Source organism: Lampris incognitus, chromosome 1 (genome assembly GCF_029633865.1).
Source record: "Lampris incognitus isolate fLamInc1 chromosome 1, fLamInc1.hap2, whole genome shotgun sequence".
NCBI classification, from domain to species: domain Eukaryota; kingdom Metazoa; phylum Chordata; class Actinopteri; order Lampriformes; family Lampridae; genus Lampris; species Lampris incognitus.
In genome coordinates this window covers 106,218,302-106,244,918 of record NC_079211.1, presented here as the reverse complement: position 1 = coordinate 106,244,918, position 26,617 = coordinate 106,218,302, and the positions used below count along the sequence as shown (strand labels likewise).

Sequence of the window (26,617 nt, the reverse complement as noted above, 5' to 3'; positions counted from 1 at the left end):
GCTAAAACTGTACATGCAAGAAACTGTAGAATGTGTAAGTACAATTATACCATATGGGGCTTTTCTCAAATGTGTTTATGCAGTTGGAGGAGATTGGTGTATGTTTTTAAGGTAAGTATTTATAGAGTCTGTTTCCCAAGGACCATGCGAGTGCTCTCAGATGGTGACACGAGTGTGAGCTGTCTGTCGTGAGTAAGAGCTGTGGCATAGAGTCACTGATTACATCATGATACTGGTCAATATCCCCCATACTACAGGAAGGTAATCACTCAGCCATCTCTCTCTCTCTCTCTCTCTCTCTCTCTCTCTCTCTCTCTCTCTCTCTCTCTCTCTCTCTCTCTCTCTCTCTCTCTCTCTCTCTCTCTCTCTCTCTCTCTCTCTCTCTCTCTCTCTCTCTCTCTCTCTCTCTCTCTCTCTCTCATACGCTCACATTCATGGGATTATGTTGAACACTCACAAATGTCACGTAAGAGAATCAGGACAGAGCCCTCTCTCATTCCACAGCAGTTTTCCAGAAGGTTGAGATACTGCAGAGGCAAAAAACACACATTCATTGTTGGCAAAAGGTGAATTATGGGTAAAAAAAAAAAAGAAGTGCTATTGCAGATAGGCACACCCTTACATAAAAAACCCCACATTTTATGTGCCAACCTCTTCAAAGGTTTTTGTCCTTTTAAAGATGTGCGATAGTTAAGATACAGTAAAATTTATATTTTCCGTCTATTTGTACACTGTGTGCTAGAAGGATCAGAGGTATTTCAGAGACCAAAAACTCAAAGGTCAGACTCAGCTAGGGGACACACACACACAGACACACACACACAGACACACACACACACACACACACACCTTTCTCAGATCCCCTCCCTGGCAGTACTCCATGGCCAGCAGCGGCAGGTCATTGGTGGCCACCAGTCTCTGCATTCCTTCAGGAACCTCCCGGGCTGCGACCACATTAACATGGTCCAACCTGAGACAAGGAAGACAGACAGACGTGTACTCCTCATCCCCAACTATTACAATCCAACTGGCCTGTCTTTGAACTTCTGTACTCATTATTCTTAACATATCAAACAAATAATACATGACATAGACAACAGTGTTTATCTTGCTCTCTCTGTCAGGCCTCATTGTTGGACTAAAATAATGCGCCAGTGGTTTCCATTGGACTGGGGCACTCACACAACAGTCCAACAGAGTAGAGGACTGCATTGGGATCGGGGTCCCAATGCAAATCTCACAGGAGCGGGCGGTTTTAACTGCTGAAGGCGGTCAAAAAATAAACTGTAGGTCCCGCGATTTAGCTAGTGCTAACAAGAAAGATGGAGTCAACAAATGAAGTTGATAAGAATCTCAAAGTTGGTCATTACAATACATAAACACAGCAAGGGAAGTCTGATATTTGCAAAAATTTCTCAGTTGTGACAGACAAAGATCAAAAAGAATTGGACTTTGTTAGCCGTGACAAATGTGCAAAAGTGTTGACGTACAACGGGCACAAGTCTGGCACCTCTGGGTTGAGGTGACGTACCTGCTCCGTTCTCCCTGGTCAGGGGGCAAAGGGGTTTTACAGACATGGAATGTTGTAAAAGGTTGTGCACCAGAAATGATATCTAGGACCTTCTAGGATCATAACCTGGGTGGACAACCTGGTCAACTAGGTACTGGAAAATTACAAATCACCGCCACGGTTTCCACGCCACCCTTTAATTGAAGGTATTCTTGGTTGTAGGTCAAACCAAACTGAGTTAAACTTATCTGGGAATTGAAATGTTAAGCTGTTACTGCCAACTTAATACCCTGTTATTATTTGTGCAAATCAACGTCTTTGTTTTTATGAAAAATATCCTATTTTGATAATGAAAAAACAAAAACAAAACTCCTGGCAGCAAAACATTTATTTCACTTTAATACTCTCTTCTTGGTTATTAACTACAGATTGACATTGCCCATCAGCAGATATGACTCAGAATTAACAGAAGTTGAACCCAAAATAATCCTTCACTTGGCCAGAACTAGAAAAGGGGATTGCCATTTTAAACATGTAACCTACACTGAATGCCCAATGATACAACAAATTTTGCCATCCATGGTAGTGTCATAGCAGCTATTTTGAGTAAGTTTTTGCTTTCTAGTAATTTTCGGGTTCCCGCGGCTGTCACTGCTCTCAACTGCATGTATCCTTCTGCATTTGGTTGCCAGTCCCCGGCAATGGCACCCTATGTAGCATGGAACTGCCTTCTTTGCCAAGGAACAGTTCTTCTGGCAGCTTTTTACACATCCACATGAGATTGTCTTGTTCATCGACACAGGCCAGGCTGGCTGTGTAGATGGAACCGGAATTACATTGCCATTATCCAGAGACCATCTAAATTCTGTGCATGAGGGAATTTCTGGCTTGGCAATGTGTGCATTCTTGCCAATGATGGTTGCCAGAGCAGCCCTTTTCAGGTGCAGGAGAAATGCATTCTCTGTTTGGGGTAGTAGCTTTAAGAGTGTTGATCTGTTGTTCAGGAACTTGTATGCTCTCAGTTTGCTCAGATCAGAATCCTCAAAGTGATCAGTTGTGTACACAGCTATGGTGAGGTCTCGTGCCTGGTTGAGGAGATAATCTGTTATGGCATCGGCAGGGTTCTCACAAAACTTCACGTGCAGGTGTGTCCAGACTCATGCTGCTCTTGAACCATACCTTCTTCCCAGTGAAATAAGGATTACTAGTGGTATCTCTACCACTCAGACTGTGGATGACGAAGGGCATGGCACAACACTGTGACGGTCCCAGTGCCACAACCATTTTATATATAGGCAGGTATGCATTCTGAGCTGTTCTCACCCACAGCTCTGGTAGATCACTGAGGCGCGTTGCACCATAGTACAGGCACATGATAATGATGTCGGTGTCATTGGCATGGATGACAACTCTGTCAACTCCTTCATTCTGGACACTAGAGGGTGTGGAGTATTATCCTAGTATCAGCCTCCTGCTGTGTGGATTCCAGAGCAGGGGCATCCATAACAGACCCTTCTGTGAGCACCACGCTCTTCATCTCTTCTTTGAATCCACCATCCAGGTAGAGATGAGTTGGGCCAAGAGCAGGTTCCAGTTGCTCATTCTCACACCATTTCTCACAGAGGAAGCTCAGAAGGTTTGCTTTGTTAGCTGACGCTGCAAAAAACTCCTTTGGATCAGGAGCTGTGTACCGCTCACTGACTTCATATACTACTTAGGCTGGTTTTGATCGGGCATATCTGTGTTCCTGCTCAGCTGAGCTAAGGCTGGGTCCACTGTACCTGTCACAACAGAAGTGTATGATCTCAGTGCCAGCAGGCACATCATTCAGCAGCAGGTTTTTGTATCAATCAGTGATGGTTCCAAATCTTTCACCTTTGTGAAAAGATGAGTGTTGTATGGAGCACATAGCATCAATGACTACTGTTGCCTTTTTGTCATCTTGAGGCAGATCAGGAATGCTGGTCACTTTGGTCTCCTCTTTCAGGATCTTCACTAGGCTTGCCTTGGTACCAGTTCTCATACTGCCATCTTCCTAGAAGAGGGATGGGGAAAATCACTGCACTAGTGGTTACCTATGAAGTCAACAATTTTGAGTTCTCCACCACTGGCAAGGATCTGTGTCATGTGCAGAAAGGCAGTAACTTCATTGCTCTTGCCAGGCGCAGAAGTTTCCCCCCCCAGACTTCTTTAGTTTCATGTTTTGTGTGTGGAAGGTGTTAAGCTTCACAATACTTGTCTTCTTCTGATCACTGGACAGTGACTCAGACAGTGCCTTCAGACCCAGTACTTTCCCGCTCATCGGGTTGTCCTTGACTGTGGAATCTGCACACTGTCCAGTTGATATGTTGACCAGTGATGGTGTGGCTGTTGTGAACGGGTTGGGTCTCTACTGCTGCCGTGACCTTGACTACCATCTCTGGTGACACGACTCCAACCAGATTCATGATGTGGGTTGGAGGAATGGAGGTGCATCATAGACTTGAGCTCTGCAGAGATAGCTGCAGTGAGTGGTGCAGTCTCTGGAAGACCTCATCTTGACGAGCATTCATAGCTTGTATAAACTTGGATTTTGTTGTGGGATGAATAAAGTACAAGTCTTTAGTAGACTGTCCTTGACTACACTTTGTGTAGTCAGTGCTTTTGTCTTCACAACTCTTTTCGCCAGGCTCATGTTGCAGCAACATGGCAATGTCTGTCACACATTTCTGTGGCTGGCTATAGGCAGGAACATACAAACAGATTACTAGTCTGATTGGTCAAGATCACTGTCTGTAATGATGAAGTAGTGGATAAAAATGTGACCGATTACAATAGAACGTTCTATAAATATTATAAGCATAGGTAGTGCAGTCTGTCTCAATGTACTCACTCTATTCTTTCCTTGAGCTAATTAAGGTGCACATGTGGCAGCATGCCATCGACCCCATACAGCACTGCACAAACGAAACATGTACACACATTAAATACTCTCAATCAAATGATAACAAAAATATATCTTGGTAAAATGAACAATGATAACAAAATACATCTATATATAAGGGACTTACAGTTACTTCCAGAATGTTAGCTTACAGTGCTAGCTAGCTTACAGTCCTCTCACTTGCTGGATGTAATCTGTAAACATCGAATCAACTAAAATTAGCATCAGCGGCAAACATACATATTTTCCTTCTGTACAATCATATTAATGAAAATCTGTCGATATTTTATACAGAAATAACATTTTAAGTATATTTACCCATTTTGAACACAGCAAACAATCCAGAAGACCACAAGTGCATTGTTTGAAATAGATCTCACTTTGGGGAGATCAAAAAAGGCATTGGCAGGCATCACCTGAAAGCTTATATTCTGCTCTTTCAATAGGTGGGCTCAGTTTGTTTCTAGTATGAACTTTCGCAGAGATATTCAAACAGAAAGAGACGGTGGAATCTGATCATACCAGCGTCATCGGTGTTATATTTTCGCAATAGGGGTTGCATTGTTTGGACCCACCCTGTAGCCTTCCAGTAGCTAGTTGACCAGGTTGTCTACCCAGGTTGTGATCCTTGAAGGTCCTAGACATAATTTCTGGGTACCAACCTTTTACAACATTCCACGTCTGATTTCCAAAAAGAAAAAAAAGGGGGGGGGGGGTATCTTTCAAAGATAAAGGACTTCGTGTGCAGTAGTACGCATGTTGTGTCTTCCTGAGCTTCGGATCTTCAGTAGTCCAACATAATGGCCTGAATGTCGGCAACTACCAACTCTTCTTTCCTAGTGTTTGTTTATATGTCTGTATTATTATGATTTTTACTTTTAGCTTGCTTGTGTCGCTGTGTATGTGAGAGCTCGATTTGACTTCATGCTTCACACGCTGTTTCAATCCCATCGAGGGGGACTGTGGGGCGGGAATCGGCTAGTTGGCTCATAGGGGCCCTGGTTTGAGGGAAAGTGGGTTTGAAATTGTGAAATATGAAAATACTCGTTCTTTCATGGCTGTGCTTTTGTGTTACATCCTTGTCCTAATAAAATATTGTGAAATAAAAAAACAAAAACAAAAGAAAGATAAAGCACTTCTCCCTGCACATATTAAGCAAGATATTGTGGCGAATGAGGAGAGCAGCCCGGGAATCGCCACAGCCGGGACGCGAACCCGTACCTCCCGCACCACGGGAGACATCGCTAGCCGCTCGACTAAGAAGTTCGACTCGCTGGCCAAGGGCTAGCGAGCCTATATCCATGATCGTTACATTGTAGCGTGCACGAGTAAGTAGACACGTTAGCCCTTGGCTAACGGGCCGGACCCTTTAGTCGACTGGTTAACGTTGTCGCTTGCGGTGCGGGAAACACGGGTTCGCGTCCCGGCTGTGACGGTCCGGCCGGGCTGCCCCCCCCCCCCAATTCGCTATAATATAATCGAGAATTTGTCACACTTTGCTGTAGAGATATTCGGCCGTATGACTTCGTCGCCGCGAAAGGCTTTGTTGACATAGTTCTAGATAGTCGCTAAATGGGGCAAATTCGATGTAAAAGATTTTTGCCTCACTCAACCACTGTATGCAGACATGTGGAGGGGAGAAGTCAGGCACTGCAGGCGTCAGTGGAAACGGAGATAAAGCCCATCATCAAAACATGGGAGTGAGAATGGGCTCGCAAACAACACCCTTGAAACGAGACCGAAATCGTTGTTTGTGTAATGGATGGTGCTGGAATGGTGTTTTGTGATAATCCTCAGTCCATCTGTTGTTATGGCACATCCATGTTCGATGATGGGCTTTATCTCCGCTGCCACTGACACCTGCAGAGCCTGACCTCTCCCCTCCACATGTCTGGATACCGTGGTTATGTTGTTGAGAACGACCTCTTTGTCACCTTTGAACGCTCTAGGTACCCCTTTAACGTCAACTTTCAGCGTGGAGGGACCGAGATCACTCATAGGCACAACCCCCCCCCCAAAAAAACCCCAACCCTAACACTAACGTCATTACATCAAAATGAGTTATATCACACACACAAATCAGTGTTTTTAGAGAACAAAAACTCGTCCCTGGTGCCGGCATGTAATTTTAACACAACACAACACATTACGTGCCACAACCACATAATGCGAGTGTTAAAAGGTCGTGGTCATTTCACGTATTTCTTTGAGATCATGTTGATGAGTGCCCACAGATAAAAGATAGATTTAGACTCTGCGCTTCTATAAAAAACCAGTCGGGATAACCCCGAATGGTTTTTGTTTTGTTTGTGTGTGTGCTTACAACTACCCTCCACGTTGAAAGCTGACATTAAGGGGGTTCCTAGAGCGTTGAAGGGTGACGAAGAGGTCGCCCTCAACAAGCGTCCATATGTGACGAGTTGGGAGTTGAGAGTGAGAATCTGTAGGAGTGTCTGCGGCTCCCATCGAAAATGGTGTGTCAAAAGCAGGAGAGAACAGCAGCAACCTGCTGTTTGGGGAAACTCCGCGCGTTTGGAACAGACGCGTCACTGCTAGTTGGCCGCGTTGTGTTTGTCATTGACCGTGGAACCAACACAGTCGCTGCCCTTATTTATTTTTATTTTAAGTAGTGACCTACTTGCATGTTGCATATTTACCACGTGGACCAGAGACGGCCCCTTTAACACAGTGGGTTCAGGGGTTAACAGGGGGGATTGTGGGTAGACCTGTGTGTGCGCGTGCGTGTGAGAGAGAGAGCGAGAGACCCTAACCCATGCTGCCGTCCCTTCTGACGCCGATGACTAACGTTAGCCATCTCCTCCGTCGCTTCTGTATGACGACAGTATTCGTACTCAACCAATCATAGCACAGACAGACGAATATTAATTAGATCTTTCAAGGGGGTTATAAGCCTATAACACGGCCTATGACTATGTTATACCTGTTTGATAATGTGAACTGTTCACTTAGTTAGCTGGAGGGAATACACGACCCCACGGCTGTGGTCAAAAGGAGAAGTGGTCTCGTCTCCTTTCTTGCATCCTCCACAATTTGTTGGGTTTTTTTTACATTTTATCAGCTGAATAAAAAACGTGTTGCAAAGCAGTCGATTCGTTTTTCGTTTGCATTTAATGGCGCAATATTTTCGATAGTACGTCAACGTGTCATGTATGAACGCAGAGGAGGAGAAGAGAATAGAGGAGCGCTGCTCCCGATCAGTGCGTTAAAAGACACAAGAAAATGTAAAACAAACTCAGCAAAATAAACAACATCGGTTCTAAAATAATAAGTCAAATAAATACAGTTTAATTTTGCCCTAGAATATGTGTACTTATTGCACTGGAAGATCTGTAATTATGCACTAGTATCAATGTAATTATGCACTAGTATCAATAACTATGCACTAGTATCAATGTAACTATGCACTAGTATCAATGTAACTATGCCCTAGTATCAATGTAATTATGCACTAGTATCAATGTAACTATGCACTAGTATCAATGTAACTATGCACTAGTATCAATGCACTAAAACGCGATTTCACTCCGTTATTACCGACAGGCATGCGTCCCTTTATGAACAGTACACAGTAAAATAACGTGTTTTCCCTGCGGGGCGGGAGGAGACACAAAATCAATGGCGTTCTACTGTGCGGGTCAGAATGTTTGCGGGAGCGGGCGGGTGGCGGGTGTGGACAAGCACACTGCGGGAGTGCAACACGCACATTGCGGGTGCGGGCGGTAACGGGCAGAAATCCAGCGGGAGCTGGGTTAAGAAAACAACCCCGCGCAGGGCTCTACAGCACAGCACTTGAGCACAAAGATAACACACTTGAAACATGAGGCTGTGTAAAGTGAAACCAGCGCAGTGCAACAGGTGGTGGGGTAAAGCAGATGATACCCATCACTGCAGTTATAGGAAGTTTCTAGGACATGATAATCATCGCTATAATAACAACAGCTTATGAAGTCACTGAACGTCCGTGTTTTTTTCCGGCCACGTGTGAATGACCGTGTTGTAGAGCCGAAGGAACGGAGAAGACCGTAGGTTCACACTTTATCTGTCCCCAATACGTGTCCACCACAGTGTTATCGTTAACTGAGCTGTGAGAGGAACTGCCCGCTAAAAGACGACCAGGAAAATCACAGCAGTCATCTTACGTTACTAAAGGACCCCTTTGACGCAGGAGAGAGAGGATTTATATGACGTGATGTGGAAAGTATGTCTTGTCCTTTTGACGTTCTTAGTGCAAGATGACGGCGCGAATGGGAGATGAACCGGTTGCGAACTAGGGGTGTAACTGTAGCAGAGTGACGCTGTTACGCTAGATTGTGGACCGAGTTTTTAATTTGATATGCATTATAAGACTGACTGGTCTCTTATTGTGAAAGGTTACAGAGCGGAAGTTCTAGCGCAAAGGACGATACCAACTGGTTTTGTTTATGTCGGTGACTTCCTGGTTTAATATTAAAAAATTAAGGGTCCGACCCGTTAGCCAGGGGCTAACGTGTCTACTTACGTTACACTAACCCCCTCCTTCAGGAAGCTTCAGCAAATCAGCTCCCTCACGCCTCCGGACACACGCGCTTCCGATGACCTCACGGTCTCACCATCCCACTTCTGAGACCAACGTAGCAAATTAGGGGGGCAGCCCGGGAACCGCCACAGCCGGGACACGAACCCGGGTCTCCCGCACCACGGGCGACAACGTTGACCAGTCGACTAAAGGGTCCGACCCCCCTTCTTACAACGCACTAGTACAGATCTAATGGTCAAAGTACATTACAGAAGTCATTATAAAGTTGATAGAATCCGGTCATAACACTTCAAAGCTGATATTTGGCGTTATGAAGAAGTTAATATGAAACCCGGAAGTCCCCCACATAAACAAAACCAGTTGGTATTGTCCTTTGCGCTAGAACTTCTGCTCTGTAACCTTTCACAATAAGAGACCAGTCGTTCTTATAATGCATATAAAATTAAAGACGCAGTCCACAATCTCGCGTAACAACGTCACTCTGCTACACAACCATCCATCGATCTGGATCGATGTATCGGTTCAACATCGATACATCGATTCCAATATCATTGATGCAAAGTGAAAACATTGATCCACGTCATCGTCTTTAAGATACGCCAGGATGTGAAAATGTTAAACCTCGATATCGTTACACCACTGAGTTCGCAACCAGAGCCTAGTAAATCCGGGGGGATGAAGCAGAGATGTGCATGGGCTATGTTCATAATTGAAAGGTCATCAGGGGCCCTTTACGTTAATTGATAAAAAAAAACATTTGCACTTAAACGTGAGAAATGTCGCACTTTATAGTGAACAACAAGAGGTCTAAAGAATAGATTGTTTTTCGTTTAAATGTCTGGAAGAGCTCAGTAATAAAACTGTCAAATCATAGCTTAACTGGTTTTTGTGAGTTGATAAAAATGTAACTGTGTTATCTATACTTAGCACAAAAAGTAAGGGAATTTGTGTTGGGTAGATTATTTCTTTGTTGTAACAATGCTTCTTGGCAATAAATCTTATACCGTTGGAAAGCCTGTTTATTTCCCTTTTAAATGGTGCCACATTTGTAAGGAACATGCATTTGTGGGAGAAGCAGCAGAGCTGAGTATGTGGGTTGGGCCCATGAAAAATTTGCCAGATCTTCTCTGCCAGTGCCAAACAGCTTATTTTGCTGTTGCTATTGACTCTTGTTTTGAGCTTCTGGTACCCCAGGTGCTGACAATCAGGTGCCTGATATAAGATTTATTGCCAAGAAGCATTGTTACAACAAAGAAATAATCTACCCAACACAAATTTCCTTACTTTTTGTGCTAAGTTTATATAGTCTCGTATCGATCACAGGCCCAAGAATTGAACTTGAATCGAATCAAAATCGTATGGTGGCAGACTTCGTGATTTCAGCAGATATTGTATCGCTGTCCACAGAATCGATATAATATCGTATGGTGGTGAAACTTTTGATTTACACCTGTATTGTGTGTTGTTCACAGTCGCTTCTGCTTCGTCCCACAGCGACGCACAAATGAAAACCCCATTCAGCCTCCACGACAATGTAATGGATCTAAAAATATTTTTAAAAGTGAAGTTGGTATGTTTGTCTCGGCAAGAGCAAGTGTATAAGCGTCGGTGTTCATCTCCATAAACATTCATCTCCATGCAGTGGCTGTAATAATATAAGTGCGGGCTGCCGTGGAGCTGTCCCCGGCCCTACGGTTTTTCCACTAACTGTGCGTGGGTGAAGCGAGGGTTGAGGCTGTGACCACGTCTGTCTGAAAACAACATTCCTGTTAAACCATGACCTGGAAACAAGTCGCTTTTACGCCCCCTTCTTGTACCAGCAAATGCCAAAACACACATAAACGCTTACCTCAAACGCAACCAAAACCATAACAAAGGAGCGTCCCCCTCTCCTCCGACCCAACACCCAACCTGCAGTCCCCACAAACGGAGATGTGTGAGGCCAAACCGCTGAAACCAAAGTAGGACAGGATGATCCTGTCAGAAATAACCACAAACGGACTAAAATAACCCCAACTGCCATAATGTCATAATTTCTTAATGTCTCGGGGATTTTTTATTGTTTCAGGATATTTAAAAGTAAATCGTTTGTTTGTATTTTGGGAAAACTTGTAAAACAGATGGGTGCATAAAATTTAGCTGTCAAAGTCATTAGCTCTTGGCTTGTCATGGAAGGTGCCAAGGCGAGCGATGATATGCAAAACAGACGTTTTCCACTGGAGGTCGGAGGGAAGCTTGTACCACCACACAGGAAACCTCAAAATGCAAATTGCTTTACCCAGGCCTTTGCATGTAGGCAACCTTTTTGTTCTTTAATCGCAAAGTTGAGTTAAACAACATGGTTTCATAAAGTCCATCATGGTGAGAGGACAGATAGAATCATGAATCTTTTGCAACTTAAGAAGCATACTTAGGATGGGTTTATGTGACAGAAAACGAACAAACCAGAAATCTTGTGCAAGCCATCGCACGCACAATCCCTGCTGACAGATCTGAAAAACAATGTAATGACCTATCGCACTCTCAAGTTAGTTTTTTTATTGCTGCAGAGAAAGTGTATACACCCAGCCCCTCTCCAAGATTCAAGATCTTACCATAAAGAGTGGATTTTAAGAGGCTGTAAGCACAGCATGTCAAAAACCAGCCCTTATGTGTCTCCTCTAGATGTGTTTATTCAGTCTGTGACTGTGGGATTTTTTTTTTTTTTGGATTTTCCCCCTTTTTTTCTTCCCACTTTACTTGGCCAATTACCCCACTCTTCCGAGCCGTCCACTGCTCCACCCCCTCTGCCGATCCGGGGAGGGCAGCAGACTACCACATGCCTCCTCCAATACATGTGGAGTCGCCAGCCGCTTCTTTTCACCTGACAGTGAGAGGGGAGGATCACGCTATTCCCCCCAGTTTCCCCCCGAACAGGCGCCCCGACTGACTAGAGGAGGCGCTAGTGCAGCAACCAGGACACATATACCCACATCCGGCTTCCCACCTGCAGACATGGCCAATTGTGTCTGCTGTAGGGATGCCCAACCAAGCGGGAGGTAACACGGGGATTCGAACCGGTGATCCCCATGTTGGTAGGCAATGGAATAGACAGCTACATCACCCAGACGCCCGGTCTGGGAATTCTGATTGCGATGTGAGCTCAACCACTTCGATATCAGATGGTGAAGATCCAGTTTTACTGCTGGCAAAATCTCATTATTTTTGTGCGACCAGATCGTGTACTCACTTCATCCCTGTGTGATCGGGTGATTTAAAAAGGACAAGCATTGAAACACCAAGCATAATCTCAGCCAGATAAACACGCATTAGACCTACACTGACGATGTTTGATGGCCCCTAAAAAAAGTAAAATCGCAGACAACAAGGCGAGGATAAAACCTGTGGCATGAGCACGGGTGACTGCGTTTTGCCACCGGTGTACGACAGAGAAAACCTCACCTCTTCATGATCTGGATCTCCAAACACCATCGCTCCTTGTTTCTCTCACTCAGCTCCTGACGACACTGCTTTATGGCAATCTGATCCTCAGTGTCCTGAAAAAAAAACACACACACACACACACACACACACACACTGGCTACTCATTCACTAGGGAAGGAACATCAGCGCTAATAATATTAAATGGCTTCATGGCAGCAAACATTTTAACATGGAAACTAATGGAGGCTTTTTTACTTACTTTCTTCTTTACAATGACTATAAAAACACTTTACAGTTAAATTAGCTCTATATGTAGGCATTTATGCTAAGGAGCCAATTGACCTTTCGCAAAGTCCCGCCCCCCTTAGTTACTGTTGCTATGCCCGTCAAGCATTTCAGAACTATGCAGGAAGTAGCCGGAAAACACCAAAACATGAAGGAAGAAATCAGCGCATTGTGTGGGTAAAAGTAACAGTAATAATACATTAGCTGTGTTAGCTATCAATAATAGCTAGTAGCAAGCTTAGCTTGGAGCAGACAGGTATTTTTGTTGATTTTGGATGGATTAAGCTGGCCATGGGGTCTGCTATACTGCGAAATCTATTGCCGACATTGCGCTTCTTGCGTTCTGGGTTTCGGGAAGGGAAAGAAAATTACACCCCCTCCAAACTTTTCAGATATCTAGTATTTGATTTGCAGATCCCATAGGCACACCGTTTCAGCATTTTGTTGTGTGTTTGAAAGCTTGACGGACCGTTGCTAAGGTAGGATTGGACAAGCACCGTTCTGGGGCGGTACTTTGCGAAAGGTCAATAGGATACCAACCCAGGTCAAATCAAAAAGGGAGTCGAGCACATCACATGAGTCCATAAGGTGAACACGAGCACACAACTCCGATTTCTTATGAGTTTTGGTAAGCGCCAAAGGGTGAGTAACAGCGGCACATCCTACAACATACACTTCATGGCCTCATCCACACCAGACTTCCCAACTACTTCCCATTAACATCGCCCCAAAATAGTTCAAGGAAAAACGGGGGAAGTAACAACAGCCAGTGGCGTCACCCCTGAACCAGGATGGCTGGTAATCATTTCCTAAAGAGGAAATTAAATCATAACCAGAGTGGCAGTCATGCCTCCATGTGCCCCTCCCCCGTGCCATTTCCCCTGTCTCATTTCCAGTCCCTCAAACAACCCGGCTTGTAGTAGCGCTGGTTGTTACGAATATGTCACTGCTCAAATCTGCTTTAACTTGGGTGGTGCATGTGGACTTTGGTTGGGCCTATGCCGCACCTGCACGGATACGGCACATTTCACCCCTGAATCTGGCCTTAGTGCCAGACGGGCCTGGTGGCCCCACTGTTGCCATTGTGGTTTTTTTGTGCGCTTTATGTAGGTTTTTGATGTTTTACGTCAACCACTCTCTCCTTTCCCTACGATGGTGCATGGTTAAAGTTTACTGAGTTGATTACAGCTCAGGGTTTGAATAATCTCTCTCACCCCTTGGACGGACGCAAGATTAAATAGTACTGTAGTGGTGACTCGGAATGTAAACGGCAGCCGGAACCCCATTAAAAGTCATAAAATCCTGCCGCATTTCAAACCCCTTCAATGTGATGTTGCTGCGTTACGGGAGACCCACTTAAATTCTGAACATTCGAAAAAATTAAAATAACGATGGGTGGGCCAGGTCTTCTCCTCGACAAGTAACCAGGGCAGTAGAGGAGTAAGCATATTAATTTCTAATAAGAATATAGCATTTAAACTATCTAATGTACACACAGACCAGGAGGGGAGATATATTATAGCAAATGGCCTCTTACAGAATAAGATGTTGGTTTTTTTTTTGGATCCCCCCCCAATCTTCCGAGCCATCCCGGTCACTGCTCCACCCCCTCCGTCGATCCAGGGAGGGCTGCAGACTACCACATGCCTCCTCCGATACATGTGGAGTCGCCAGCTGCTTCTTTTCACCCGACAGTGAGGAATTTCGCCAGGGGGAACGTAGCACGTGGGAGGATCACGCTATTCCCCCAGTCCCCCGAACAGGCATCCCCGACCGACCAGAGGAGGCGCTAGTGCAGCGACCAGGACACACACCCACATCCGGCTTCCCACCCACAGACATGGCCAATTGTGTCTGTAGGGACGCCCGACCAAGCCGGAGGTAACACGGGGATTCGAATCGCCGATCCCGTGTTGGTAGGCAACGGAATAGACTGCCATACCACTCAGATGGCCCAGAATCAGATGTTTATGTCCCCAACACATCTATATTATATTATATTATATTATAATCATCTCAGCCCAATTTATCATCAGCTCTCTACCCAGTAATGTCCTATTATATGAAGGGCCCCCGTTTTGTTGGAGGTGATTTTAATTGTGTGTCAGACCCAGCATAAGATAGATTTAAAGGACATCTTCCATCTGATAGACACATTTCTGCTGCTATGCATGAGTTTCAGACACGGTTATGAGCTACAGATGTGTGGCGTATAGTCAACCCAGACAGACGGGTATATACTTAATATACTTTCTATTTGAACCGACATAATTCCTACTCTAGAATAGACTTGCGTCTTCAAATCTTATTCAAAATGCAATTAACACTCAGATTAATAGCATTCTGGTTAGTGAACATGCAGCCGTCTCTGTTTTACTTTTCCCTCCCTCCTTCCAGCCCTTTCAAGCCCAAACAATGGCACCTTAATACTTCTCTCCTAAAGAGTAAAGACTTTGTCCCCCACATAGGAAACAGAATTACAGATTCTTTTTTTTAAATACATTTGAAGTCAGATTCATCTCTGGTTACTGGGAAGCCTTCAAGGCCACCTGTGCAGGCTGGATTATCAGCTACCCTGCAGCTGAGAAAAGCAAGCAGAGAAAAAGCTACAATTAAGTGACAAAGGAGGTTGGAGGAACAGCATATACGTCTGATCCATCCAATTTAGGCTTTAGCTAATCTCTCCTTGCCACCAGAGTGGACTTGCTGGGGACGTTACATGAGGAGACAGCTTACGCTTTATTTAGAAGCAGGCTTCATTTTGAGGCGGGTGACACGGCAGGCAAGGTGCTCACTAATAGACTAAAGCAAATAGAAAACACGGTTTATTCCAGCAACCTGAGATGAAAATGAAAAGCCTCAATGTGATGTAGAGAGAATTAGTTATTTGTTTAAACAGCATCATACAAAACTATACGGAACAGAGAGCAAGGCTAGTAAAGAGGAAATGGAAGACTTCTTTGAGCATTTGGAGCGATCAGTGAGATAGATAAACAGCTGTCGGATGCCCCCTTAACACAGTCAGACACTGAAACGGCAATTATGAAAATGGCTTGTGGGGAAACTCCAGGTGAGGATAGATTTGGTGCAGAATTTACAAATGCTTTAAAGAGCAGCTATCCCCCATTCTACTTTTTCTGTATGAAGATGTTGTTGAATGTGAAACTACGCCACCCTCCAAGTGTAAACCATTATATCCCTTTTGCCAAACCAGGAAAAGACCCAACACGTGTGGGAAACTACCGGCCCTTAAACCTTCTGAATTGTGAGTATAAGATGCTGTCCAACACACTGATTCTTTGGAAGTGGTAGTTCCATCCATAGTCCATATAGATCACGTGGGTCTCATCCCGGGCCATCTTGCCTTGAACAACATGTGGAGGCTCTTTCATGCACTACTGGGGGGCAGATTCCCTGCAGAAAAGGCATCCGATAGAATGGAATGGGCTTATCTGTTGCGTAATTTTAAGGTTTGGTTTCGGTCTTATGGTTCATTAGTTGGGTTAGGCCCTTTATTGTGCCCACATTTATCAGTCATGACTAATGACCTAATTTCAGAGTCCTTTCCTCTTCAACACGGAGTAAGGGAAGAATGCCCTGTCAGTCCCCTACTTTTCATCATCACCCTTGAGCCTTTAGCCTGTGTGATCTGTGCCAGAATGGATATATACATGGCATGAATCTAGATGGATATGATTATAAATTTAACATGTATGAGGATGACATATTATTCACCCTTAGTAGGCCAGTACCTTCCTTACCAGCAGTTCTCAAATTGATACCTTCAGAAGATTTTCAGGGTACAAGACTGACTGGAATAAAAGTGAGGCAATACCTCTCAATTTCCATACATTTAAGGTCTGATCTCAGGGGTACACCTTTTTTGTGGCAAATGAATGGAATTAAATATTTAGGAATCAATATTATTCCCACTGTAACCAAAATATTTAGTCTGAATGGCCTTGTTATCCTCTGTGCAGAGAAGGACGCCATTAACAGATGGACAGCTTTACCACGATCTCTATGGGGCAGAACTGAAATTTTGAAAATGAACTTAAACATAATTTCTCCTATTCCTCTTAAGTTTCCTGACAGTTGGTTCAAAGAGATGCGTTCCCACTTCACTCTATTCCTTTGGAACAAAAATAAACCCAGAATTGCATGCAAAAAATTAATTAACCCAAGAACTAAAGGAGACCTAGGAGTTCCAGATGTGTGTAACTACTACGTCTCGTATAACGTTAGGTATCCATGGTCATGGGCATGCGAGGACCATTATCAAGTGGGCAGTTGGGAGTGGTTGGAAAAGTCTAATTTGGCAAAACATAAGGGCCTAACATTGGTATCAATCATTATGATACCATCCCAGACCACCTGTTGCTTTGGATAATATCATTATCAGATTATCATGCTCCATTGCTAGAATTTTACATAAGAGGTTTAAGATTACAAATGGACTATGTCTTCCATGCTGTCTTATTTGGCACAATTCAACACCTATGGCCGGGAGAGGCACGCTCAGCAATAGACATTTGCAGCATCATAATATTAAGACAATTGATCAGATCTTCAATGGTGATTTAACCTTATAAATTTGGCCTAATGGATTCTTTCTTTTTAACATATGCACAATTGTCTTTCATCGTGAGGAGAAAATATATAGAGGGTGCAGAGCCTGCCTCTTGCCATTAACAGGATCAGATATTTTTGAATGCAACCCTGTTACAAGGCACTGTTTCTTGTATTTACAGACCTATGTTTTTGGATGGTCACAAGGCTTGTAATTCCACTCAGGTGTCACTGAAATGAAATTATGACAAAATACACGATTGACACTTTTAAATTGTGCATGCTTTTCACTTTTTATCACATCTGTGTGAGTAGTTATCACAGCTTAAGATGAGTAATAATGCTAAAGCATAGTGGTGAATAGAGACAGGAAGGTCCACTAAATAGGTGTGCCTGTGTTCCCATACTGTTTGACTTGTAAAGGATGCACGTGTACAATGCTCCCATCCTGTGACTGTGTGCGATGTCATCAAAGATGCAGAAACAGAATGGCTAACTGGTCCCTCCAATACTCCACTGGGACCTTCCTGGATTTAGGTCATGTATTCTGCTTGGGCAAAACATGCACCATTCACTCTGTAACCAGCAAGGGTAGTTTGGACAAGTAAAACCAGGGAGCAATCCCCCTTTGTGTAGCTAGCCGTCTGGTGGCTATATTGCCCTGTGGTATCTGCGTCAACTAGCATCTTTTCAACACCTAAAGAGTTCATGCAACAGCGTGTTCTAAACTTGCTTCAATGTCAAGTCAAGGCACTTTTTTTATTGTATATGAAACTGAAAGAAAAATCTACAGAAGAAAAAGCTCAGTTAAAGTGCATTATCATGGTTCCTGAATCCAACAGAAGCGTTTGCTGCAATGCAAATGCTTTATATTTGACATACATGTTACCTTATTTTGCCATCGAGTGACATTCCCAAAGCCTCCTGTCCCCAACCGCTCCTTCAGCTCCCAGGGCCCACAGCTCTGTGGCTGCTGCAGCGGCACTCGATTCATGATCCTCAACTTGTCAGTACGCCGGCTAACGCTGCAAAAGAGCATATGGGTTACATGATTTATGTTTTGGTTGTAATTCCAACACGCTGATGTGAGTACCTGTTGCGGTTTGTCCAGCAGGGTCTACCTCTGAGCTGCTCTCCCCACCTTTCCCATATGGGGGGTTCCTAGTGTGAGTCCTTCTAACATGATCTGAGCTGAAACTTCATCTAGCCCACGGTAACGGAAAGACATTCTGAGGGAATTGACTTGACTATGGACAGCCGATAGTGTCAGATCACTGGTCGACCTCTTGCACACATGCTTCTAGGCCTACCCGAGACAGAGACTGCCATACACACCATAACGGGCTAACGCATGTCAGAAAGGCGCACATCAGTACCTCTGGTCTCCTCGCTGGTGTCTCAGGTCATTGGCAGCTGGCGGTTTCCTCCACTCGCGTGTCCTCGCGGCTGTTTCCTATGCACTTACATCGAGTGCGCAAGTCATGATGCCCTACTGTGTTGCTGTGTGTAGCGCAGTGTTTTGATCACTAAAATCCTACCTTAGTTTGTTTTGGGTTTGGTTTTCTTTTCAGGACCTGAAAAGCGAATTAAAACGGTTTACGAGACGTCAACGACTCCGCGGTGCGTTGTCGACGGAAAGGCGTTTTTGGTCTTTTTTGCACGTGACAAACTTTTCAGATGCAACTTCTGACGACACAAACACTTCTCGAGTAAACTCTCCACTTCCTGCTTGCCGTGTTTCCCGTAAAGCGGCACATGCTGCGAGACCGAGCGACCCGCCCCCATGCAGGCAGACGTGACTTGTCGGCGCCCGTCTAAAAGGCGCAACGCAGCGTTAATACTGGCGTTATAACCGCACAGCACCCGAGCCTACTCCATCCATGGACGTGCTCGCTGTTTACTATCTCCACCGGATCTGTGTAACGCACGATCTGTGTATCGTACACTACATCCGGTATTGCATGCAAAACCGCTGTTGTTTACAGCCCCCCCCCCCAAATACCCCCTCGGTGTGTATTTGTATTATCGTTATCTTATTTCTTTTACTACCCGTCTGTGAAATGTGTTTGTGTCTGACTGTTGCATTGCGGAGATCCTCTGTCTGCACAAGTTGTTGATTTTCGTGTTCTCTCTCGCTCTGTTTACATGATTTCAGTTGCTCGCTAATCCTTTTACTTTCTTGCCAGTTGTGCACAGCTGTTTCTTTTTACTCTACTTTACAATCTAGTGTCCCTGTCCAGCTGTGTTGCAAATATCGAGCATCCCACCAAGTCAAATGTCTCAAATGTGCAAACTATTCTCTGCACCGCTGCATTTTATCTAATCTCTCGTTGTCTGTTTCAAGTCAGTCCTTGCGTATAGTAAATCTGAAGACTGGTGTGTTGTAATTCTATGTGAAGTACACCAAGAGAGCCACCACACCAGAGTCCGTTTTCATGTACGTGCAAACCTACACGGCCAATAAACATGATTCTCATTGTGGTGCTGATTCTTACATTACCATTAAAAAACTTGACTTTCATTTTGGGAAGGAGTCCACCTTCGCCAGTAGACTGGACTGGTCGTCTGCAGAACAAGCCTTTGTCATCTGAAAATGGGGCCGTGAGAGTGAATATTGTAACCAAATGTCGTTACCAAGCGGTGGTGATGGCTACTTTGTTATTCCTCATGAAATCAGTTGATCTCACGAGGTTCCAGCTCTGATTCCAGACACGAGGCTGTCATCACAGACACACAACCCGAGGCTCAAAACAGGTTAGTAGTCAGTTAGATTAACTTGTCTTTGACACAGGTGACGGTTTGACCCCCAGCGAGGAGGACAGGCATTGCATTTCTTGTCGTCAGAGTCTTTCACATGCATCTCTATTCTCCTTTTTGCTAGAAATTTTCATTTCTTGTGTCTCCTTTCTTTCTTTCCCTCCCTCTTCCTTTTCTTCTATTCTGTCTTCATCATATGTGGCCCTTCTTCATATCCGGCTGATGGAATTGTGTCTCCTCTGTCATGCTGGGGTATATATATATATATATATATATATATATATATATATATATATATATATATATATATATATATATATATATATATATATATTTAAAAAAATAAAATAAAATCCAGTGAGTCAAGTAAATTCTTTATGAGACAGTACAAGCCTGTTTCATGCCACAAGCAATCATCAGCTGCTTGACTCACTGGATTATTTTCCTTATTTGTTGAGCACTTTCCTTAACGTTGAGTGTTTCTTTTAACAAAGTTTTATATATATATATATGTGTGTGTGTATATATGTATCTATATCTACATATATAGTATGTTAGTAGGCTAGTTCTGATATATCTATATCTCTATATATAGCTATATCTTTATCTATAGTATATCTATCTATATCTATCCCTCTCTCGCTCTCTCTCTCTCTCTATATCATTTCATCTTCAGCCGCTTTTCAGGGGTCGGGTCGCGGTGGCAGCAAGCTAAATAGGGCACTCCAGACGTCTCTCTCCCCAGCAACGCCCTCCAGCGCCTCCTGGGTGATCCCAAGGCGTTCCCAGGCCAGATTGGACATGTAGTCTCTCCAGCGAGTTCTGGGTCTACCCCGGGGTCTCCGCCCAGTTGGCCGTACCCGGTAAATTGCCAAAGGAAGGCTCCCAGGAGGCATCCTGATCAGATGCCCGAACCATCTCAACTGGCTCCTTTCGACACGAAGGAGCAGCGGCTCTACTCCGAGCTCCCTCCGGATGTCCGAGCTCCTCACCCTGGCTGAGCCCAGACACCCTACGGAGGAAACTCATCTCAGTCGCTTTTATCCGCGATCTCACCCTTTCGGTCACTACCCATAGGTGAGGATTGGAACGAAGATTGACTGGTAAATTGGGAGCTTTGCCTTCCGGCTCAGCTCCTTCTTTGCCAAAACGGTCCGGTACAACGTCCGCACTACTGCTGATGCTGCACCAATCCGCCTGTCAATCTTCCGCTCCATCCTACCCTCACCCGTGAACAAGACCCCGAGATACTTGAACTTGCCTCAAGTGGAGTCCTTCACTTGAGGCAACAACTCATCCCCAACCCGGAGGGAGCAATCCACCATTTTCCGGTAGAGAACCATGGCCTCAGACTCGGAGGTGCTGACTCTCATCCCGGCCATTTCACACTCAGCTGCAAACCGCCCCGTGTGCGCCGGAGGTCACGTTCTGATGAAGCCAACAAAACCACATGATCTGAGACGAGCAGAGACGCAATTCTGAGGTTCCCAAAACGGACACACTCCTCACCTTGGCTGCGTCTTGAGATCCTGTCCATGAATAACACAAACAGAATCGGAGACAAGGGACAACCTTGGCGGAGTCCGACACCCACCGAAAACGTATTTGACTTTGTGCCGCTCTCACTTTGGTTCTACAAGGATCGGATGGCTTGTAGTAACTGCCCCGGTACCCCATACTCCCGCAGAACTCCCCACAGAGTGCCCTGGGGTACACGGTCGTAAGCCTTCTCCAAGTCCACAAAACACACGTAGACTGGCTGGTCCAACTCCCATGCCCCCCTCAGCACATCCGCAAGGGTAAAAAGTTGGTCCGTTGTTCCACGGCCAGGACGGAATCCGCATTGTTCCTCCTGGATCTGAGGTTCGACAATCGGTCGGAGCCTCCTTTCGAGCACCCTAGAGTAGACTTTCCCAGGGAGGCTGAGCAATGTGATGCCCCGGTAATTGGCGCACACCCTCCGGTCCCCCTTTTTAAATATGTGAACCACCACCCCAGTCTGCCACTCCACAGGTACTGTCCCCGACCACTGAAGAGGCGTGTCAACCATGACAGCCCAACAATGTCCAGAGCCTTCAGCATCTCAGGGCGAATCCCACCCACACCCGGCGCCTTGCCACCGAGGAGCTTTTAAACTACCTCCGAGGCCTCTTAGTCTGGCCCCTCCCCTGGGACCAATTTGCCTTGGGAGACCCTACTAGGGGTTATTGCCCCCGACGACACAGCTCCCAGGATCACCGGGACACACAAACCCCTCCACCATGTTAAGGTGACGATTCTCGGAGGAGTATATATATATATATATATATATATATATATATATATATATATATATATATGCAGGAAAAAAGTTTTAATACATAGCAGTACAAGCCTGTTTCGTGCACTCATCAGCTGGTAATGATGACGGTGTGTTCAGAGTCCTTTCATCTTCAACAGAAGAAAGGCTTAAGGGTCGTCCTTTTCTCTTTTTTTCCAAATCCATTGACGGTTTCGGAAAAAAAGCAACATATATATATATATATGTGTGTGTGTGTGTGTGTGTGTGTGTGTGTGTGTATGTGTGTTATACCATAATCTAAATCGTTAAATTGTAACGTTTGAGCTTCCTGAAATAAAATGTCTTTACAAATGCCCCATGTAAAGAGAGAAAGACTGAAAGAATCCACTTATGTTTGGATAACTTTACATTTCCCTGTGAATGTAAAACATCACAGTTCATGTTTGATATAACATTCCAGTTTTTTTTATGTTGATATTTTGGCAGTGTCATGGGCAGTTTTGCAATGGGCATAGTTAATGTGTTTATACTGGGAATGACCACAACAACAAACCATTTCATCCGCCCATTAAACATGTTGTGTAAATGCTGTAAAGCGCTTTGATTCATTGGCTCTCGTCTCTGTTGACAAACGAACGCTGCATGATATATACAGCTCTATAGTCCGCGTGACGTCTTCCTGACGACGTCGTAAGAGTATGGACAACCAACCCAAGACAGCTTTGACGTGTTAAGGAATAACTTTCCAAATACGGCACTATTTCCTCCTATTCCTCACGGAAGTGGAGAGTATAATAAGAAATCTGGTCAAAACTCAATGAAAGTCAGTTTGAGTCTCATCAGCGTCATCAAGCCTGTAGATTTACTCCTGGTGGGATATGTTAATATTGTCATGAGGAACCACGAAAATATTTGTCCAGGCCAATAGCCTGGGGTTAAACACTTCTGAAGAAACAGTGATTGAGTATAAATTTCCCGAAAGCCTTTGTTTAGTTTAGTCTACCCAAGCAATCCATTACAGCTCACGAAAAAATCCATTTAAAAGATGTAGTAAACTGGTAATCATTCAACAGGGAATTTGAAGGGAAAGTGGCATTGGGGATATTTTGATCTGTAAATAGGGACGAACTGTCCATACTGTCCATGTCTTATAATACTATGGCCTGGGATGATATTCGTTTCTGATTGGCTAGCAGGAGCACATTACTCTCGATCAAAACTTCTTATACTTTTTCCCCACCAAACAAAGCCTCGTATGAATCGTATTTGAATATGTGAAGGTTCAGCTCTAACATGATATAGAAAACAACGGGTGAAGCCAGTCTCTGTTACAGTAAAGCTCAGACACCAAATATCACTTCAAAACAAGAGACGCTGCTACTTAACATGTTGAGGAGGCTGACTTAGCCAAGTAGCTTCAAGTTTACAGGTTTTGGTAGTGACCACAAAGTGTTGGGCTAATAGCTGACAGCGGCCAGGCTGAAGGAGGCCACCGTAAAGCAGAGCAACTAGCTTGTTGTTGAACAGGCCGTGCAGATTTCCATTTTTCATGAAAAATGAATAAAACAACAACAATAACAACAGGGAAAGGCTTAAGTCGAGTGCTTACGGTATAACTGGGATAGTTCTTTTCCAATATTCTCCTGTAACAGGACTTCGTTGTGCATTATCCTCTACATATTCCATATATTTTTGAATTAGAGTCATCCAAAAATACCTGAAAGTGGCAGGCTTGAAAAATTCAACAACAAAGAATTGTACGACTCATTGCATATCAGAAATGATCATTGTGTGGTTCCTCCTCTTCAAGAAGTGTGACTGAGGTGGATTTGAAGAAGGTAGACGTCAAATCAACTCACCCATTACACCTCAGATGGATATGTTCTCAAGATTCAAGATTGCTTTATTTGTCCCGGGCGAAATTTGTCTTGGACTTAAAGGCTGCCACATAAGAATACATACATTATAGTGCAGCAACAGACATAAAAGTGCATGACACAGACATGTGCAGACATAAAGTGCATTCATATACGTGCAACACCACCCCTCATTTCTCCCCCTCCTTTTGTCCTGGGTGTAGGAGATTCACTGATAGAGGGATGAACGAGTTTCTATACCTGTTCAGGTATCTTTTCCTGTATTCAATCTGAGTCCTGTAGCGTCTACCTGATGAGAGCAGTTTGTATTCTGAATACAGGACATGAGAGGGGTCAGTGATAATGCCTGTTTAGCCATGTCTTCTTCTCAAAGAGCATTTGGAGGGAGGGATGCCCCCCCCCCCATCACTTTCATTGCTGTGTGGACCAGTCTGTTTATTTGTGATTTTAACTTAACTGATATTTTTTATTTATTTAACCTTTATTTAACCAGGAGGATCCCGTTGAGGTTACAAACCTCTTTTTCAAGGGAGACCTGGCCAAGATATAGGCAGCACAGTTACAAAATCACACAGTTGCAAAATTACACATTTGAAAACACAAACAAAAGACAAAAAATTAGAAAAAAAGTAAATTACAAGCAGATTATAAAAAACAAGTACATGTTGTGAAATCAGCTTCAAGTACTCGCAGTTTGGATTTAAAACGGCTCAGTGAGATTAACGCTGTAAATTTCCAGTCATTCTGCAACATATTCCAGGTTAAAGGTGCAGAATGAACAAAAGCCTTTTTACCCAGTTCAGTGCAGGCATATGGAAGAAAAAGCAGCACATAGTCAAGACAACCAAAGGAGTAAGGGCCAGCACTTCTCAGTGCAATTAAGTCACAGATGTAGGAAGGCAGTAGACCAAGGATTGCCTTATATATAAAAGTATACCAACGCCTGAGCCTTCGGGTGGCCAGAGCAGGCCATCCACCCGAGCATACAGCTCACAGTGATGTGTCAATGATTTGCAATTAGTAATAAATCTCAAAGAAGAGAGGTTGGCAGTGTCTAACGCATGGAGACATTGAGCAGAAGCATTCATATACAAAAGATCTCCATAATCCAACACAGGTAAAAAGGTGGCAGCAACAAGTCGCTTTTTTGCATTTAAAGAAAAACACAACTTATTTCGAAAATAAAAACCCGGTTTAAGCTTCAGCTTTTTCACAAGATTCTCTACATGTGGCTTGAAAGTGAGGGAGTCATCAATCAGGACACCCAGGTATTTATACACATTGACCACCTCTATTTCATTTCCCTCTAAAGTGGTTACTGAAGGGATAATTTGTGATATCTACCTAGAATTGGAAAACAGCATAAGCTTAGTCTTATCAGTGTTTAGAACAAGTTTCAGCTGAAATAATGAGTGCTGGACAGCCACAAAGGCTTTCTGCAGGGATTCAATGGCCTGAACAAGAGTAGGGCCACAGCAATAAATAACTGTATCATCAGCATAAAAATGCAAATTAGCATCTGACACATGTAGACCCAAATCATTGATGTAAATAATGAATAAAAGGGGACCTAATACAGAGCCCCTTGTGGACAGTAACAAAATCAGAACACAGACCCTCATGTTTAGTGCACTGAGTTCTGTTACTGAGGTAATTTGAGAACCATTAGAGAACCATGAGAGTAATTTGATATATGTCACCAAACCAAGCTGAAATTCTGTAACGTAATATTCTCTCTATCACAGCATGATGCAATCACATCATTACCCTCCGTCCATGGCGACAGGCATGGGCACAAGTCCATGAATACTCGGATGGCATCCAGTGCTCTACCTGTGCCCCCGTCCATAGGGTTAGTGGTTGTGTCAGGAAGAGCATCCAATGTAAAATTTTGCCAAATCGTTATGCATATTGAGTAGACCATACCGGATTGGTGGAGGCTCACTACTGGATCAGTCGAGGCCCGGGTTAACAACGGCCGCCATTGGTGCTGTGCCCTCACGGGGTACTGATGGAAACTATAAAATCCGCTGTGGCGACCCCCGAGAAACAAAGAACAAGCTGGAAGAAGACGAGGAAGACCCTCTGTCCAACCCCAAACACCACGAGTCCGTGCAAAAAGCGGAGTCTCTGTTGGATCCTGGTACATACAGACAAGACACACTACAGTCAACACGTACACCCAGGTATCTGTAAAAATGAACCTGGGTAATACAAGTGTTATGAATCAGTGGTGCAGAATCTCCCAGATGTTCTGCATCAAACATAATTTCTTCTGTTTTCTTAGTGTTTACAGTGAAATAGATGATGGTCATCACACCATTGTACAAACTTTTCAGCCCCTAAACTAAAGACAGAAATGCCCCAAGATGGCAGTGTCACCAGAAAACTTGACAACAGAAGTGCTGGGTGACTGCTCGTATAATCATTTGTATATGCTATTATTTTCAACGGG

General features: G+C 44.2%; 1 protein-coding gene across 2 annotated transcripts in view; it reads right to left on the bottom strand.

Moving 5' to 3' along the window:
• ikbkb (inhibitor of nuclear factor kappa B kinase subunit beta) overlaps positions 1–19,119 on the bottom strand; it is a 31,707-nt gene extending 12,588 nt beyond the window's left edge. The window contains exons 1-5 of one of the 2 annotated variants that reach the window (XM_056289151.1): positions 18,624–19,119; positions 18,137–18,272; positions 12,412–12,506; positions 850–970; positions 458–527 (exon numbers count right to left, since the gene is read on the bottom strand). In XM_056289151.1, the coding sequence (XP_056145126.1) occupies positions 458–527; positions 850–970; positions 12,412–12,506; positions 18,137–18,241 (391 nt within the window). In that variant the 5' untranslated portion in view covers positions 18,242–18,272; positions 18,624–19,119. The remainder of the gene's footprint in view (positions 1–457; positions 528–849; positions 971–12,411; positions 12,507–18,136; positions 18,273–18,623) is intronic. The other variant, XM_056289077.1, reaches the window with a different exon arrangement.
• Between the last annotated feature and the right edge of the window lie 7,498 nt (positions 19,120–26,617).